Source organism: Panthera onca, chromosome A3, assembly GCF_046562875.1.
Source record: "Panthera onca isolate mPanOnc1 chromosome A3, mPanOnc1 haplotype 2, whole genome shotgun sequence".
Taxonomy (NCBI): domain Eukaryota; kingdom Metazoa; phylum Chordata; class Mammalia; order Carnivora; family Felidae; genus Panthera; species Panthera onca.
In genome coordinates this window covers 121,180,818-121,196,320 of record NC_138341.1, presented here as the reverse complement: position 1 = coordinate 121,196,320, position 15,503 = coordinate 121,180,818, and the positions used below count along the sequence as shown (strand labels likewise).

The 15,503-nt window shown below is 39.0% G+C and overlaps 1 protein-coding gene across 1 annotated transcript in view; it reads right to left on the bottom strand.

Moving 5' to 3' along the window:
* TOP1 (DNA topoisomerase I) overlaps positions 1–15,503 on the bottom strand; it is a 94,693-nt gene that overhangs the window by 13,458 nt on the left and 65,732 nt on the right. Inside the window, exons 10-13 of the mRNA XM_060617851.3 lie at positions 14,572–14,693; positions 13,536–13,658; positions 11,212–11,399; positions 10,787–10,931 (exon numbers count right to left, since the gene is read on the bottom strand). Coding sequence (XP_060473834.2) covers positions 10,787–10,931; positions 11,212–11,399; positions 13,536–13,658; positions 14,572–14,693 — 578 coding nt within the window. The remainder of the gene's footprint in view (positions 1–10,786; positions 10,932–11,211; positions 11,400–13,535; positions 13,659–14,571; positions 14,694–15,503) is intronic.

Here is a 15,503-nt window from a genome sequence, read left to right as displayed (position 1 = left end):
ATTCTTAAGTGGCTCTTCTTCTTTATTTGTTGGAAGATTTTTTAATTTTTTAAGGAATCTCTACACCCAACTTTGGGCTGAAACTTACACCCCTGAGATCAAGAGTCACACACTCCACCGACTGAGCCAGTCAGGAGGCCCATAAGTGGCTCTTCTCACTTAGCTGGTGATGCACCAAAAGAGGAATGACTAGCATTCTGAATTCCAAACATCTAACATTTAAACAAAAGATACAACAAACTGGCCTCATGCATTTAATACCAGGTTTAAAGATAAAATCCAACCAACTTTTCATATATGCTCATTTTTAGATGTTTGCCTTATTACTGATATGTAGAGGTCGTTATATATATTCAAATTCTTTCCCAGATACAAGTAGTGCATTTTAGTCCACTATTTCCTATTCATCTTTCATTCTGAATAAGTCTAAAAGAGATTTTATGTTATACAATTTTAAGTGTACCATTTAATCCGTTTTGACAATTCATAACCCCTGTAACCTACATCTCATCAAGACAGAGAATATTCTCTATCATTTGAGAAAGTTTCCTCGTGCCCCTTCCCAGTTAATCACCAACTAAGCAAGCACTATTCCTTTAATCTGACTTGTATCATCATAGCTTGGTTTTGCCTAACTTAGAATATTTTAAGAATGGAATGCTACAGGGGTGCCTGGGTGGCTCAGTCGGTTAAGCGTCTGACTCTTGATTTGGGCTCAGGTCATGGTCTCACAGTTTGTGGGTTCGAGCCCCATGTAGGGCTCTATGCTGACAGCGTGGAACCTGCTTGGGATATTCTTTCTTTCTCTCTCTCCCCCCCCCCCCCCCTTTCTGCTCCTAACTCATGCTCATGCATGCGCTCTCAAAATGAATAAAATAAACTTAAAAAAAAGGAATAATACAGTATAGGTTCTTGTGTCTGGGCTTCCCAATACGTTTTTAAGATTCATCCATGTTGTTGCATTTATCAGTAGCTTGCTCCTTTTAATTGCTGGTATATAGATACAATCCAGGACTATCCCTAATGTGTTTGATGAGACCATGTGTTTATTCTGTTGATGGACCCCCCTAGGATGTTTCCATTTTGAGACTTGTACGAATACAGCGCTGCTATAAACATTCTTGTACAACTCTTTTTGTGGACATAGGTTTTCAATTTCATTTAGGGCAAAAATACCTAGAACTGAAACTGAGATCTCACTGTGGTTTAAATCTCCTAGTAATTAGTGATGTTGAGAACTCTTTCATGTGCTTATTTATTGGCCATACCTCTATCTTGTTAAGCATCTGTTCAAATCTTTTGCTTTTTATGGGAATGTTTGTCTTTTTTATTGAGTTATAGGAATTCTTTGTATATTCTCGATACAAGTTTTTTGTCAGATATACATGCTGCCAATATCTTCTCCCAGCCTGTAACATATATTTAATTAACCTTGTCCTTTGTTGAACATAAGTTTTTAATTGTAATTATTTTTTTTTACATTCACTTATTTTTGAGAGACAGAGAGAGACAGAGTACAAGTGGGGTAGGGGCAGAGAGAGAAGGAGACACAGAATCCGAAGCAGGCTCCAGGCTCTGAGCTGTCCGCACAGAGCCCGACACGGGGCTCGAACTCACAAACGGTGAGATCAGAACCTGAACCGAAGTCAGATGCTTAACTGACTGAGCCACCCAAGTGCCCCAATTTTTTTAATGTCAATTTTTGAGAGAGGAGGGAGAGAGAGAGAGAGAGCGAGCGAGTGAGCAGGGGAGACGCAGAGAGAGAGGGAGACACAGAATCTGAAACAGGATCTAGGCTCTGAGCTGTCAGCACAGAGCCCAATATGGGGCTCGAACTCACGAGCTGTGAGATCATGACCTGAGCCGAAGTCGGATGCCCAACCGAGATACCCAGGTGCCCCTACAAGTTTTTAGTTTTAATGAAGTCAACTTTATCAATTGTTTCTTTTATCATTAGTGCTTATTGTGTCCTAGGAAATCTACAACAAGGTCATGTAGATGTTCTATCACGATATCATCTACAAGTTCTAGTGTTTTATTCCTTCTACTTTAGAATTCAGAATTTTATTTAAAAGATTCAGAATATAACTTTTTAAAAGATAAGCGTTATGTCTTATTTTCCTTTTCTAATAAAACTCACCAAAATCAGAGCTTCCCAAGACTAAAAAGTTTTATAAGGACATTTTCCTTCAATCCAGCTCTTTAATCCCCAGATGGTTACATTCAAAAGTTTGTAGGTATATACATCTTTGAAACCCCCCAAAATTATAAGCTCTAAAGACAGAAAAGTGTATTTCTCCCTAAGAATATTTTATTAGGATTGAATGCAATGTAATGTCAACATGGATTCTAAAGTTTGCTGTACTTAATTTAAAGAAAAAATGACAAATTTTGTTCATAAAGTTAAGACCGGTTGAAGAACCTCACTTTTACTAAGGGCTACTTTACAGGTAATGAGACTTGATCATGTTTCCAACCTTGGCAGTGGGCTGGACTTAGCAGTGAGTACCTTAATAAGCAGTCCTTTTAACCTCTGGATCTATGGTTTATCCAGGATCAGAGAGCTTTGTAGAAACCACTGGTTCCAGAAGGCTGACTGTCATTTTCCTGCTATTTCAGATTCTATGGGCACCAAAGTACAGAGTGGAAGAGGAAGGGAATGGAAACACGTGCAACAAGATGTCTATATAATGAAAATCCTGGAAGGTAAAGCAGAACTAACCAAGATGAGCACAGAAAGATGCGAATGAGCTCAGGACAGTCTTTACCTGAAACACACATTCCTGCGGCTCTCAAAAGTCCCTATTGTTTCGATGGCTTGTGAGGCTGTTTGTAGTATAAACCTGACTCTGACTGCAAGTAGGCCAATCAAAGTTTCCAGAGAGGGAGACATTAAAAAGATACACTTCAGCTGTGCTTTTTTTTTTTTTTTTTTTTTAACCCTTGACTGCCCAACTTTAAAAAATCGCCAAAAGTCTCTTAGGGTGTCTGGGTGGCTCAGCTGGTTAAAGCATCAGGTTCAGGTCATGATCTCACAGTTTGTGGGATCTACTGCACTGGGCTCTGGGCTGACAAGTGCAGAGCCTGCATGGGACTCTCTCTCGCCTTCTCTCTCTGCCCCTCCCCTGCGTGTGTTCTTTCTCTCTCTCAAAGTAAGTAAATAAATATTAAGAAATAAAAATAAAATTGTCAAAAATCTCTAAGTCACGTCATGCTTGAGCTAAATTTCTTAACGGAACAGAGATGGGGTAGAACAGAACAGTAACATAACACAGGGGAAGTTAATAAGTAAAAAAAAGACAAGCCAAAGAATCTCGGAATAGAAAAGTCTCTGGAGGCCGAGCAGAAAGGTATATAACAAAGCCCCATCACGGTAGCCTCCCATGTTTTGGATCTAAAGTCCCTGATGAAGTACAACCATCAATTACCACTCAACACACTTCTACAAAAACTTCTTTATAGACTTTTGGGTCAGATGGGGTTAAGTGAAATCCTACTTTAATGCTCAGGTTGCTTCAAACAGCAATGAAAGTGCTCCAAGCAAGATGGCGAGACCTAAAGCCAGGGCCTGTGTTAGTTTAGGCTGAGCTGGGCTCGAAGACTGCTATGAGGAGGGAGCAGAGAAGTGGAGAGCAAAGAACAAACGAGAATGATAACATGGACAAAAACCACCTCCCAAAGTTTACAGACAGAAATTCCAGAAGACAAAAGAAAAATGACTTAGAAAAACTGCCAACAATAATTAGTACACAAATTCAGTTCAGGCAACATTTTAAAAAACAATCTAACAAAGGTTTTCTCATATATATCAATTATGAATAAAGAGAAAACAGATGTAACAGCCACAAAAAAGGACAAGAAATTATAAAACAAAACAACAGAAATGAAGTGAAATAAAATCCGGTACACATGAAATAATAATTAGAAATTCTGAAAGCAAAAATTAATAATTAAAATGAATTATAGGGGAGATACAAACTTCAGGATGCATATAATCAAAAGGAGAATTAGCAAATTGGAAGGGAGTCCTAAAGAACTTCCCCAAATGAAGACCAGAACTAGAGGTAAAGAATATGAAAATAGAGGGGCGCCTGGGTGGTGCAGTCGGTTAAACGTCCAACTTCAGCTTAGGTCATGATCTCACTGTTTGTGAGTCCGAGCCCCACATCGGGCTCTGTGCTGACAGCTCAGAGCCTGAAGCCTGCTTCAGGTTCTGTGTCTCCCTCTCTCTCTGCCCCTCTCCCACTCCCACTCTGTCTCTTTTTCTCTCAAAAAGTAAATAAACAGTAAAAAAAAAAAAAAAGAATATGGAAAATAGAGCTTTAAAAAAAGTGTAGATGGAGAAGCTCCAATGTTCATCTAAGAGAATTCCAAAAGAAGCAAATGGAAGGAATGATCTAGAAGCTGTGGAAAAATGGCTGAGAGTTTTCTAGAATAAAAATACATTAGTCATCTGATTCAAAGTCTAGTCTGAGCATCTATACAAAAACAGCAAAACCTTGGTTTGTGGGCATAATTCATTCTGGAAATATGCTTGTAATCAAGCACCTGTATATCAAAACGAATTTCAAGAACCACTGGCTCAGTGGTGATCATGTGACATTTGACGCCACATACTACTACTTCTATTGCAAGACATCGCTTACTAATCAAGTTAAAATTTATTAAAGTTTGCATGTCTTGAGGAACACTCAGAACAATCCAAAGTTTTACTGTATATCCGTATTTAGATATACAATAATAAAGATACTCTTTACTGGAGAAAATATTATAAGAATGAAAATACAGAAATTTTCAGATAAATAAATACCTAGAGAAAGGTATGGAGTGTATAAACTAATCAAATATATCTCACTGTGATAACTGCTGAATAGAGAGAGGGTTAGGATTTTATGTATGATTGTGGGTTCTTGTAAAAAAAGAAGTAAAACTTAAGCAGAGGAAGTATGCAGTGTAAGAACTGGAAATGATTAGTTTAAAATGCCCTTATTTACAGGTAATTTAATTGTCTATGTAGAAAATACAAAGGACAGATGCTTTTAGAATAAGAGCTCAGCAACGTTGTCATATATTACCACTCTAGGAAGAACAGAAATGTAGTAGAAAAAAATCACATTCAGTAGCACTAAAAACTGTAAGGTCTCTAAGAAAAAAAGGCTTTAAACATAGGAAAAATTTCTATGGAGAAGATTACAAAGCAATATTAGAGGGTATATTCAAAGACATGAATTAGTGAAGAAGTAGAACATGTTCACGGACTGGAGGACTCAAAATAATGTATCCTCCCACCCCCCCATTAATCTACACATTCAATACAATAAAAATCTCGGGACACCTTGATGGCTCAGTCGGTTAAGCATCCAACTCTTGATTTCAGCTTAGGTTATGATCTCACCAGCCGTGAGACTGAGCCCTAAGTTGCCTGTTTGGGATTCTCTCCCCCTCTCTCTGCCTCTCCCCTGGCTCATGCGCACGCACTTTCTCTCTCTCAAAATAAATAATAAACATTAAAAAAATTAAAAAATATCTCAATAGTATCCATTAGAATATGACAGATTTATCTCAAAATGAATGCAAAACATCAGAGAAGAAAGAACAGTCAAGACAATTTTGAAGAACGAGATGAAGGAAACTTGTCCTATGCAGTAAAAACTTACCAAGCTACAGTAGTTAACACAGTAAGCTACTGATGAAGAAACAAACAAACAGGACAGAGAGCCCAGAAACAGATTGACACATATGTAGAAATTTGATATATAAACAGAGAGGGTAATACAACTAAATAGTTCTGGAACAACTGGTTATTCATTTGAAAAAATGTATTAGATCTCAACTTCATACCATACACAAAAATACATCTGAATAGGGGCGCCTGGGTGGCTCAGTGGGTTAAGCGGCCGACTTCGGCTCAGGTCACGATCTCACGGTCCGTGAGTTCGAGCCCCGCGTCGGGCTCTGTGCTGACAGCTCAGAGCCTGGAGCCTGTTTCAGATTCTGTGTCTCCCTCTCTCTCTGCTCCTCCCCTGTTCATGCTCTGTCTCTCTCTGTCTCAAAAATAAACAAACGTTAAAAAAAAAAAAAAAAAAATACATCTGAATAGATCAAAGATCCAAATGCAAAAAGCAAAACTGGAGAAATGTTGACAAGGATACATGAGACAGAAATGTGTACACGCTGTTGGGGGAATGATGGTGATGTAAACTGGTTCAGGCACTTTAGAGAACTTAAAAGTATCTAATAAAGAATCTTTAAGGAAAATTTTCATCTATACAAGGAAAATGTGTTTATTCCAGAACTATTTATAATAGCAAAGTATCATAAATAACTCTAAATGTTTCTTGACAAGGGAATTTTTTTTTTTTTAACATTTATTTATTTTTGAGAGATGGAGAGAGACAGAGCAGGAGCAGGGGAAGGGCAGAGAGAGAGGGAGACACAGAATCTGAAACAGGATCCAGGCTCTGAGCCGTCAGCACAGAGCCCGATGTGGGGCCTCAACTCATGAACCATGAGATCATGACCTGAGCCGAAGTTGGACGCTTAACCGACTGAGCCACCCAGACACCCCAAGAATAATTTTTTTTATAAAATAGAATACTGCGTAGCAAATAAAACAAATAAATTAGAAGTATATGTCAAAAGAAAATCTCAATACAAAAGCTGAGAGAAGTTGCAGAATGATCTCAATAACTTACCTAGTTTAAAAGTGTGCCTTGTAAAACAATACTATTGTTTATGCACACAGAAATAAATTATGAAAAATAAAAATATACACAAGAATGAAAACATTAAGTTCAGTAATAGTAACCTCCAAGGAAGAAGGAGAATGGGGGGTGGGGTTCAATTGTGTTCATCAGAATACTTTTTAGGAAATGAAGTAACTGAACAAACAGGATACAATGTTAAGGTTTGACACAGCCAGATGGTGGACATAGTATTCAATACATTATCTATTCTTGTATATTTGAACTAGTTCATAAAAAATAAGACCCCTAGGGGCGCCTGGGTGGCGCAGTCGGTTAAGCGTCCGACTTCAGCCAGGTCACGATCTCGCGGTCCGTGAGTTCGAGCCCCGCGTCAGGCTCTGGGCTGATGGCTCGGAGCCTGGAGCCTGTTTCCGATTCTGTGTCTCCCTCTCTCTCTGCCCCTCCCCCGTTCATGCTCTGTCTCTCTCTGTCCCAAAAATAAATAAAAAACGTTGAAAAAAAAAATTTAAAAAAAAAAAAAAAAAAAATAAGACCCCTAATGCTTGTATCTATTTTTTTAATTTTAATTTTATTACTTTTTAAATTTACATCCAAGTTAGTTAGCATATAGTGCAACAATGATTTCAGTAGATTCCTTAATGCCCCTTACCCATTTAGCCCAGTCTCCCTCCAGTAACCCTCTATTTGTTCTCCATATTTAAGTCTCTTATGTTTTGTCCCCCTCCCTGTTTTTATATTATTTTTGCTTCCCTTCCCTTACGTTCATCTGTTTTGTATCTTAAAGTCCTCATGAGTGAAGTCATATATTTGTCTTTCTCGGACTGATTTTGCTTAGCATAATACCCTCTAGTTCCATCCACATGGTTGCAAATGTCTCTTTTAAATTTCTTTTTAATGTTTGTTCCTGAGAGAGAGAGAGAGAGAGAGAGAGAGAGAGAGAGAGAGAGCACGCATACGAGCAGGGGAGGAGCAGAGAGAGAGGGAGACACAGAACCCAAAGCCGACTCCAGACTCCCGAGCTGTCGGCACAGTGCCTGACTCAAGGCTCGAACTCACCAACCATGATATCATGACCTGAGCTGAAGTCAGACGTTTGACTGAGCCACCCAGGCGCCCTGGAGTTGTCTATTTTTATCTAGAGAATGCTTCTCCTACTGGCACTGCATTTAAAGACTATTCAAAACACTGTCAAACCCCAACCTCTGATGTTCTCACTGTTTTGCTGAGTGGGAAACAGCCAACAAGGATTGGCAAAAAGCTGGAGAAATCACATTTCTTTTTCCCTTCCAACTTCCCAAGGCTTTAACCATCTTCATGACTCTTAGGATCCCAACCCAGCTGAGGAGAGTCAGCCACTCTGTGAGGGGTATAAGATTCTAGGCAGGCCTACCTGTGGGTGACTTCTAGGTTCATTACCATAACCATCATTCAGAAACTTGCACAAATCCCTACAGTATATGGAGGTTATCTGGATATTGTCAGGAATTAATTGGTGGCTCTCAGCTCTGGAGGGTCTCCACCTGGCCTATCAACAATGGAGATCTCAACCGGTGAAGGCTCTCCTACAATTAACTTGAATCCTGGATATTAAGAGAACGCAGTATACATTTATCTGGAATCTGTTCACCTCTCTCCACCAACACTGGCATCATTTTGTCCAGGCCACCACTATCCATTGCCTGGAATACAAAAGCATCCGATCAATATTCGTACTTCTGGTATGCACATAATCCAATCTTCACAGAGGTTAGTGCTCAGAATGATCAGTTACGTCACAAGTTTCTAAAATACGAATCTGGTATTGTTCCTCTTGTTAAAACCCAATAGCTTCCTACTGGATTTAGGAGAATATAAACAATTTTAAGAAACAGCCTGAAAACCTGGCCTGCATCCCCCTGTAGCCTCCTCTTCCTGCCCCCTTCCTGCTCACTGTACTTCAACTACATTGACCTTCTCTCAGTCCTCAAGACCACCAAACTCTTTCTCACCTCAGGGATTTCAAAACGCAATTTTCCTTATCTGGAACATCCATTCCCTTATCCTTTCCATGGATAAATCCTATTCATCTTGTAAGTCTTATCTTAAATGTCACTTCCTCAGAAAGGCCTTCCCTCCACCCTGGTCAAATCGAATGCCCTGATACATTCTTATATGGTACCCTGTACTTTCCCTTTGCATCATTTACAAGAGCTCGTGTTTACTGGTGTGACTGTGTGTAGAGCCTCAGAATCTTGCTGAAGCAGGTCTATGTTCCAGACATGCCTCTGTTCAAAGCCCTTCAATGGGTCCTCACCAGACGCAGAGCACAGACCACTCTCTTTAGCATGGCACTTAAGGCTGGCCACAATTTGGCAGTAGGGTTATCACACGCAGGCAATCAGGAGGCTAAGGATTTAAGTCAGAGTGAGTGACTAACTACTGGATCATGAGCAAGTTTTTTGGCTTCCAAGAGACTAAATTTATTTCTCTATAAGACAGTGGCATTAGTACATGTGGTATGGTTAAGACAATCAAATATCAACTTATGTGAAAATACTTAACAGTAACCTGGTATCATTATTTTGCCTTTTTTTTTTTTTTTTTTAAGTAGGCTTCATGCCTAGTGCAGAGCCCAACATGGGGCTTGAACTCACGAACCACCCGAGATCAAGACCTGAGCTAAGACTAAGACCAAGAGTTGGATGCTTAACCAGCTGACCCCACCCAGGTGTCCCAAATTTTTATTTTTTTTCCATGTGTAAAATACACATAAAATTTAGCACATTCACAATGTTGTGCAAGAATCACCACTTGCTAATTCTTTTTGTTACTTCTTTTTAACACTTCTCACTCTCCATCTATAATGACACAATTCTGTTTGGAATAGCTCTCTTTTAACACCAACAGTAACCTAATTTCCTTCATAAAGTTGTTCCTCATCCGTAAGTGCTGGGAAATAACTGCTGCATTTCTCGAAAGCACGTAATGCTTACCTTTCTTCTAATACAGTTGAATACTTACCCAAATTGCCCACTAGCCTAGGAGTTGAGAGCTAAAACCACCATTTATCCACCTTTATTTCGGAAGAAAATAACATGCCCCTTTAGAAGACCTGACTTCTGCTCGTGAGGGTTTTCTTTCTGATTCTATACTTACTCAAAACTAGGAAAAGTGACATTTTCCAACTGAATGGCAGGAAATATCAGAGACTTTTCATATTAGAACAAAGAACTATAAGCTAGAGAGTGTGCAGTTTATAGCGCTGGCAAAACACATAGCCTTTTTAGGTGTGGCTTTCATGTCTTACCATGTTCAATAACCTATAAACCAAAATTAAGAGTGTCTTTAGTGCCAGTCCTCTGTAAGTTAACAGTCATAGTCTACAAAGAACTCATTTCTTGGCTGCCTTTTTAGAGCTCATCTCTCTTTTAGGTTGTTATGCAAAGTTCCACAGTACATCTGAGGGAGGAAGTTCTCCCAAGCAGGGTATGCCTAGCAGGCTAACAAAAACGGACTAACCTTCCAAGACAGTTTTCCCCTTTCAATAATAGTATTAACAAATAACAACACAGGGGTATACAATGGTTTATGATGTGCTTTCATATACATAATCTCACCTGGTCCTGGTGGAACCTACCCAGATGTAACCTTAGGAAGCCGAAGTATGTAAGACTCTAGATTTTACAACTTCTGGATTCAGAGCAATTCTGCTCCCTTCTTCAGAGCCAAGAAAGGGGGGGAAGAAAGCAGCAGAAGCCAATTTACATTTACTGCATTTTTCATCACAACCCCACCACTGGATAGTAAGCAACACGAAGGTAGGGACTGCATCTGTTTTGTTTACCAACACAGTTCCTAACACCATGCATACATATGCTATGCCAGGCACATACTGGGATTTCAGTAAATATTTGTGAATAAATGAATCAGATTATAATGTGACGCAGAAGATGGATACACCTAAGGAAGGCATGAAAATACTTGCTTTATTTTGTGGAGAGTTTTTAATTTGTCACAGTGATTCTAGAGACCAGGAACACTACATTTCAACAAGAGATTATCAGCCCCACTAACTGGGGCAGCTCTTAGCTACCTCTTACCTTGATTCGTGAACTGGGGTTCAGCATGATATATTTAATGGAACCTTGGATGTTCTCTGTCCAGGAGACCAGCCAAGTAACCTTGTTATCATGTCGGACCTCTTTCCATTTATGTCCTGTAGGAGGAGAAGGAACCTTGGCATCTCTGTGGAAATAACAAAGTAGGAGGGTAGTGAATTGAGGAGAAGTGAGGGACAGTTTCACCTTTTGTGACCTAAAGTGGGTAAATCTGCTGAGCATGTACTTCCAAATTTCCTCATCACCAGTCAGTAACTGAAAAATACTAGGAGATCTATATATATGGAAACACTGTGCTGTTCCCAAACAGACTTGTGCAACCTAGGAAATACTCCCAGCAACAATATTCCCAAGAACAAATGAAGCCCCCAACTTTATTTCTGGCCCAAACAATGAGCTGTGCTCACTTGCTACAGTTGATGATTATATCCTCAGGCATGATCCGTCTCTTCAGCATGCCCATCTTGGGGTGGTTGCCACGGCCACGGAAAAGCCCAGGAGGTTCTATCTTGAAGTTGGCAATCCTCTCTCTGTGGTTATCCATAATACAGAAACCATATTCTTTCAGTAATTTTTCATTCTCCTCTTTGATTTTCTGGAACAGAGCAAAGAAGTATTCAAAAGGGATTCAAATTGCTGTTCCCTATTCCTACTATTTTAGCTCTTATTTGCGAACAGGTCAAGGTAGAGAAAAGTCTAAAAATCACTAAGAAATATGCAAATAGGGGTGCCTGGCTGGCTCAGTCAGAATAGCATGTGACTCCTGAACTTGGTTATGAGTTTGAGCCCCACGATAAGTATAGAGAATAAATAAAACGTTTTTAAAAATTAAAAAAAAAAAAAGGAAAGAAATGCAAATAAGGATAACCTCTAACAGTTTCCAAACATAAACACAATAAAAATTCCCCAAAATATCTATGCTTGACTTCTAATTACAGATTCAAAACTGATTCTATTCTCTTAAAGGATTTATGTGTGAACATGTTACATAGGTATTTCTAAATATAACTTTAAAAACTAACGTCATTTTGTTGAGTAGTGTCAAAATGGCAGAGGGGTATGACTCTGACAGGCCTCATAAAAAACATCTCCATGTTTTCTCGTAGGTTCCAGACACATTTTAGTTGTACAGCACTTCAGATGGGTTTTCAACTCAAGCATACCTGTTACAGATTCTTTCCTAGGTATATGGGTACATACATTGTCTACTTTGTGATCCTTGCTCCAAAAAAGGAGTGTGGGTGTGGAATTTGGAGCCTCCTTACCCTCTGCTGACTCTTTCGTATTATACTTAGAAATTCAACTTAACTAAGTCCTGTTGCCTTGTAGGTAGAAACAGATTCAGAACTTGCTGGCAGCAGGTGTCCTTGGCCAGGGCTCTGACAAGGTGATACTTCTGAAACTGTCCTATCTTTGGATCACTATTTGCAAAAACAAAGCTCCAAAGTGGTTTAAGTTTTAAAACACCCCTGAAGTAAATAATAAACCAAGTTTCACTAACTGGGAATACTGAGAAGACTAAAATGGGACTGAAAAGTCTAGTGCATTTATCATTCTTACAGTAACTCGAATTTTAAACTAAAGGTCAAATAGGTACCATCAAACAATGAGTTATATAAATACAGTCGTCTAAACTGTATAAGCATGCACGTCCTTTAAAATATAGAAATTAAAAGGCTTTAAAATTCCTTACAATCCTTAATTCTGGACCTCCAATTGAAAGAAAGAAAGAAAGAAAGAAAGAAAGAAAGAAAGAAAGAAAGAGGAAAGAAAGAAAGAAAGAAAGAAAGAAAAAGAAAGAAAGAAGAAAGGGAGAGAGAATAAAAGAAAAAGAAACTTTGGCCTGAATTTCTGTAGATCAGGGTTTGGCAAACTTTCTCTAGACCGAAAATATTTTGGTCTTGAGAGCTACACGGTCTCTGCTGGACCTACTCAACTCTCTTACTGCCTCATAGAAGCAGCCACAGAGGATATCTAAACAGCTAGCTGTGGCTGTGTTCCAATAAAACTTTTTAATTAAAACAGACAGCCTATAGTTTGCCTACTGGTACCCTAGAAGAAAATGACATCTCACTGGATACTAGAAAGATCATTCTGGAATGAAGATGGAGATGGATGAGCATGCCTAGATCCCAGGGAGATCAAGATGGGAACAATATTATCTGTTTAAAACCCTAATATCCAGAAGTCGCTGTGCAGGTCTGCCCGTCCTTAAATACTGTATTATTGGAATTACTGACTGGTTTTGGATCAAAAGAGCACCAGGTTCTTACACTAAGTCAATCAATAAAGTGCCTATTATTCACAATATTCAGTATGTAAAGCCCTTAAGAAAATTTAAACTTTACTAGGCCAAGAATCCTAAATCTTCAGTACAGAGCCATGTGAAATTACTGAAGTCAAAGTTGTGTAGGAACCAAGAAGAAAATTAGATGAACTAATCACTATTCCAAAATTCTCCAGAGGTTTAAGACATTCTATAGTACCGGGGTGCCTGGGTGGCTCAGTACGTTAAGCATCCAACTTCAGCTCAGGTCATGATCTCGCGGTTTGTGAGTTCAAGCCCCACATCGGGCTCTGGGCTGACAGCTCAGAACCTGGAGCCTGCTTCGGATTCTGTGTCTCCCTCTCTCTCTCCCTGTCCCTCCCCTGCTTGCACTCTGTCTCTGCCTCTCTCAAAAATAAATAAACATTAAAAAAAAAAAAATTAAAAAAAAAAATTCTATAGTACCAGTTTCTCTTCCTTGCTCATCTGTTTGCGAGCTTCTGACTGGGCTTTGAAATACTGGCTCATCTGGGTAAAATCACATTTGGTTAAGTTGGTGATAATATTCTTCTCTTCATTAGTCATTTCCTAGTCAAAAAAGGGGGGGGGGGGGAGACAGAAGAAGAAGGTAAATACACTATTTAATACCCTAGGTTTCTTTGTGATTACAGCAAAGCACCATTTTTTTCAGCCAAAGGTGTTTGGAGAGGTAGCCAATCTAAATTTGTGAGTTTCGAAAAAAAGAAAACATAATTTTATTACTTTGTGCTATTATAAAATATTTAATAGAAAAAAGCTTTACATGATTTATCATTGAAAAAGCTCATGGAACTCTTATGTAATTTGAGCTCTTTACACCCTGCCATATCCACAGGCCTGTGTATCCCATAGTTGAGAAACATGAATACGTATCATTTCCTTTAGCAATAAGAAAAACATTTCCATACTTATTCTCTCTTAGAAACATCCCTACTCTACTCACTTAAAATGTTATTTTCAGGGCTATTCAGAAGGTAAACTTCACCTCAGCCTCTGTCCACATTATTCAAATTGAGAATAAGTAGATTGTTTAAAATCACCTAAACAGATGTCGGACATGTGATTTCAAGAGCAAAAAGTACCAAAAGCAAGGAAGTAAGAATAAAAAGGGAATGGGACATCACATTAACATCTCTCTTTGCAATAGAAGACAGAGGGGCAGGCAGTCTTGCAGAGACAAAGTTTCCTTTGCTCAACCAGAATTGAGGTTTTTTGTTTGGTCTGATAAAATCCCTCCTGCAGCCATATGAAAGTGAGAGGAAAGAAATATACATATTCTTGTTGGATAGAAAATCTATGTAACATAGTGAACAAATAGGGAAAAAGGAAAAACTTTAAATACAATAAAATTCATAAAGCTCAAATTTTACATCAGAATTTTTTGTGAAGTTACAGTTTACTATTTAGTATTTGATTAATATCTTTGCGAGGTGCTAGGATATTAATACATGAGCTACAATACCTTTCTCCAGTCTTTAAAGAAATTTTTCCTAAATATTTCTTTAGTAGTATATTCATGGTCGAGCATTTTTGCAAAGAACGTAGCTACTTCTTCTGCTTTGGGGCTCAGCTTCATGACTTTACCTAGAGGAAAAAGTGGTTCCAAAAATTGAGGTGTATAATTCATGTTTTGAGTATAAATACTGAGCTCTGGAGAAGTCTTCTAACTAATGGTTTACCTTCCCAAGGTATACAAGGTCTGGTGACACATGGTAACAACAACAACAAAGACAATACACTGATTTATATCTAGTTGTAGAAGTTCTCCTTCTCTTTAGCAGATATTTACCTGGGTCATTCTCTGGAGACTATGCCAGTAAACTGTTCCCAGGTGCCTGCTCAGGACAGGGATGAGCTGGGGGAGGCCCAGCCACTCTTCCTTTTCCTTTCAGCAAGCAGGGTCCTTTACACCTCTTCAATGGTTTTTAAAAATCAAATCCTCAGAGGGACTCCTGCCACTGCTAAGCTAAGCAGCCTCTGTTCAAGAAGGGGAGGAAGGGATAGGGCAGGGAGTGGAAGAAAGGAATTGTGGGGAAAAGAAATAGGCATCTTTCTTCTTTAAAGTTAGGTGGGTGGAATATGAATAAAATAATATATATCCACAGCAGGCAAGCCCAGATATCCCACACGAAAAATCTAAGTAAGACCTTCCTCTAGAACTCTGGTACTCAAAGTGTGGCTCACAGATCAGCAGCATTAGCATCACGTGGGAGTTCTGTTAGAAACGTAGAATCTCAAGCCCCAACCCAGATCTATAGATTCAGCAAGTGCATTTTAAGAGACCCTCAGGTGACTCGTGTGCATACTAGAGTCTGAGATGATTGCTCTGGAACACAGGCATTATGAAGTTGCCTCTTTCAGGGAAACAGACTCATCCAGAGCACAAGGGATGAC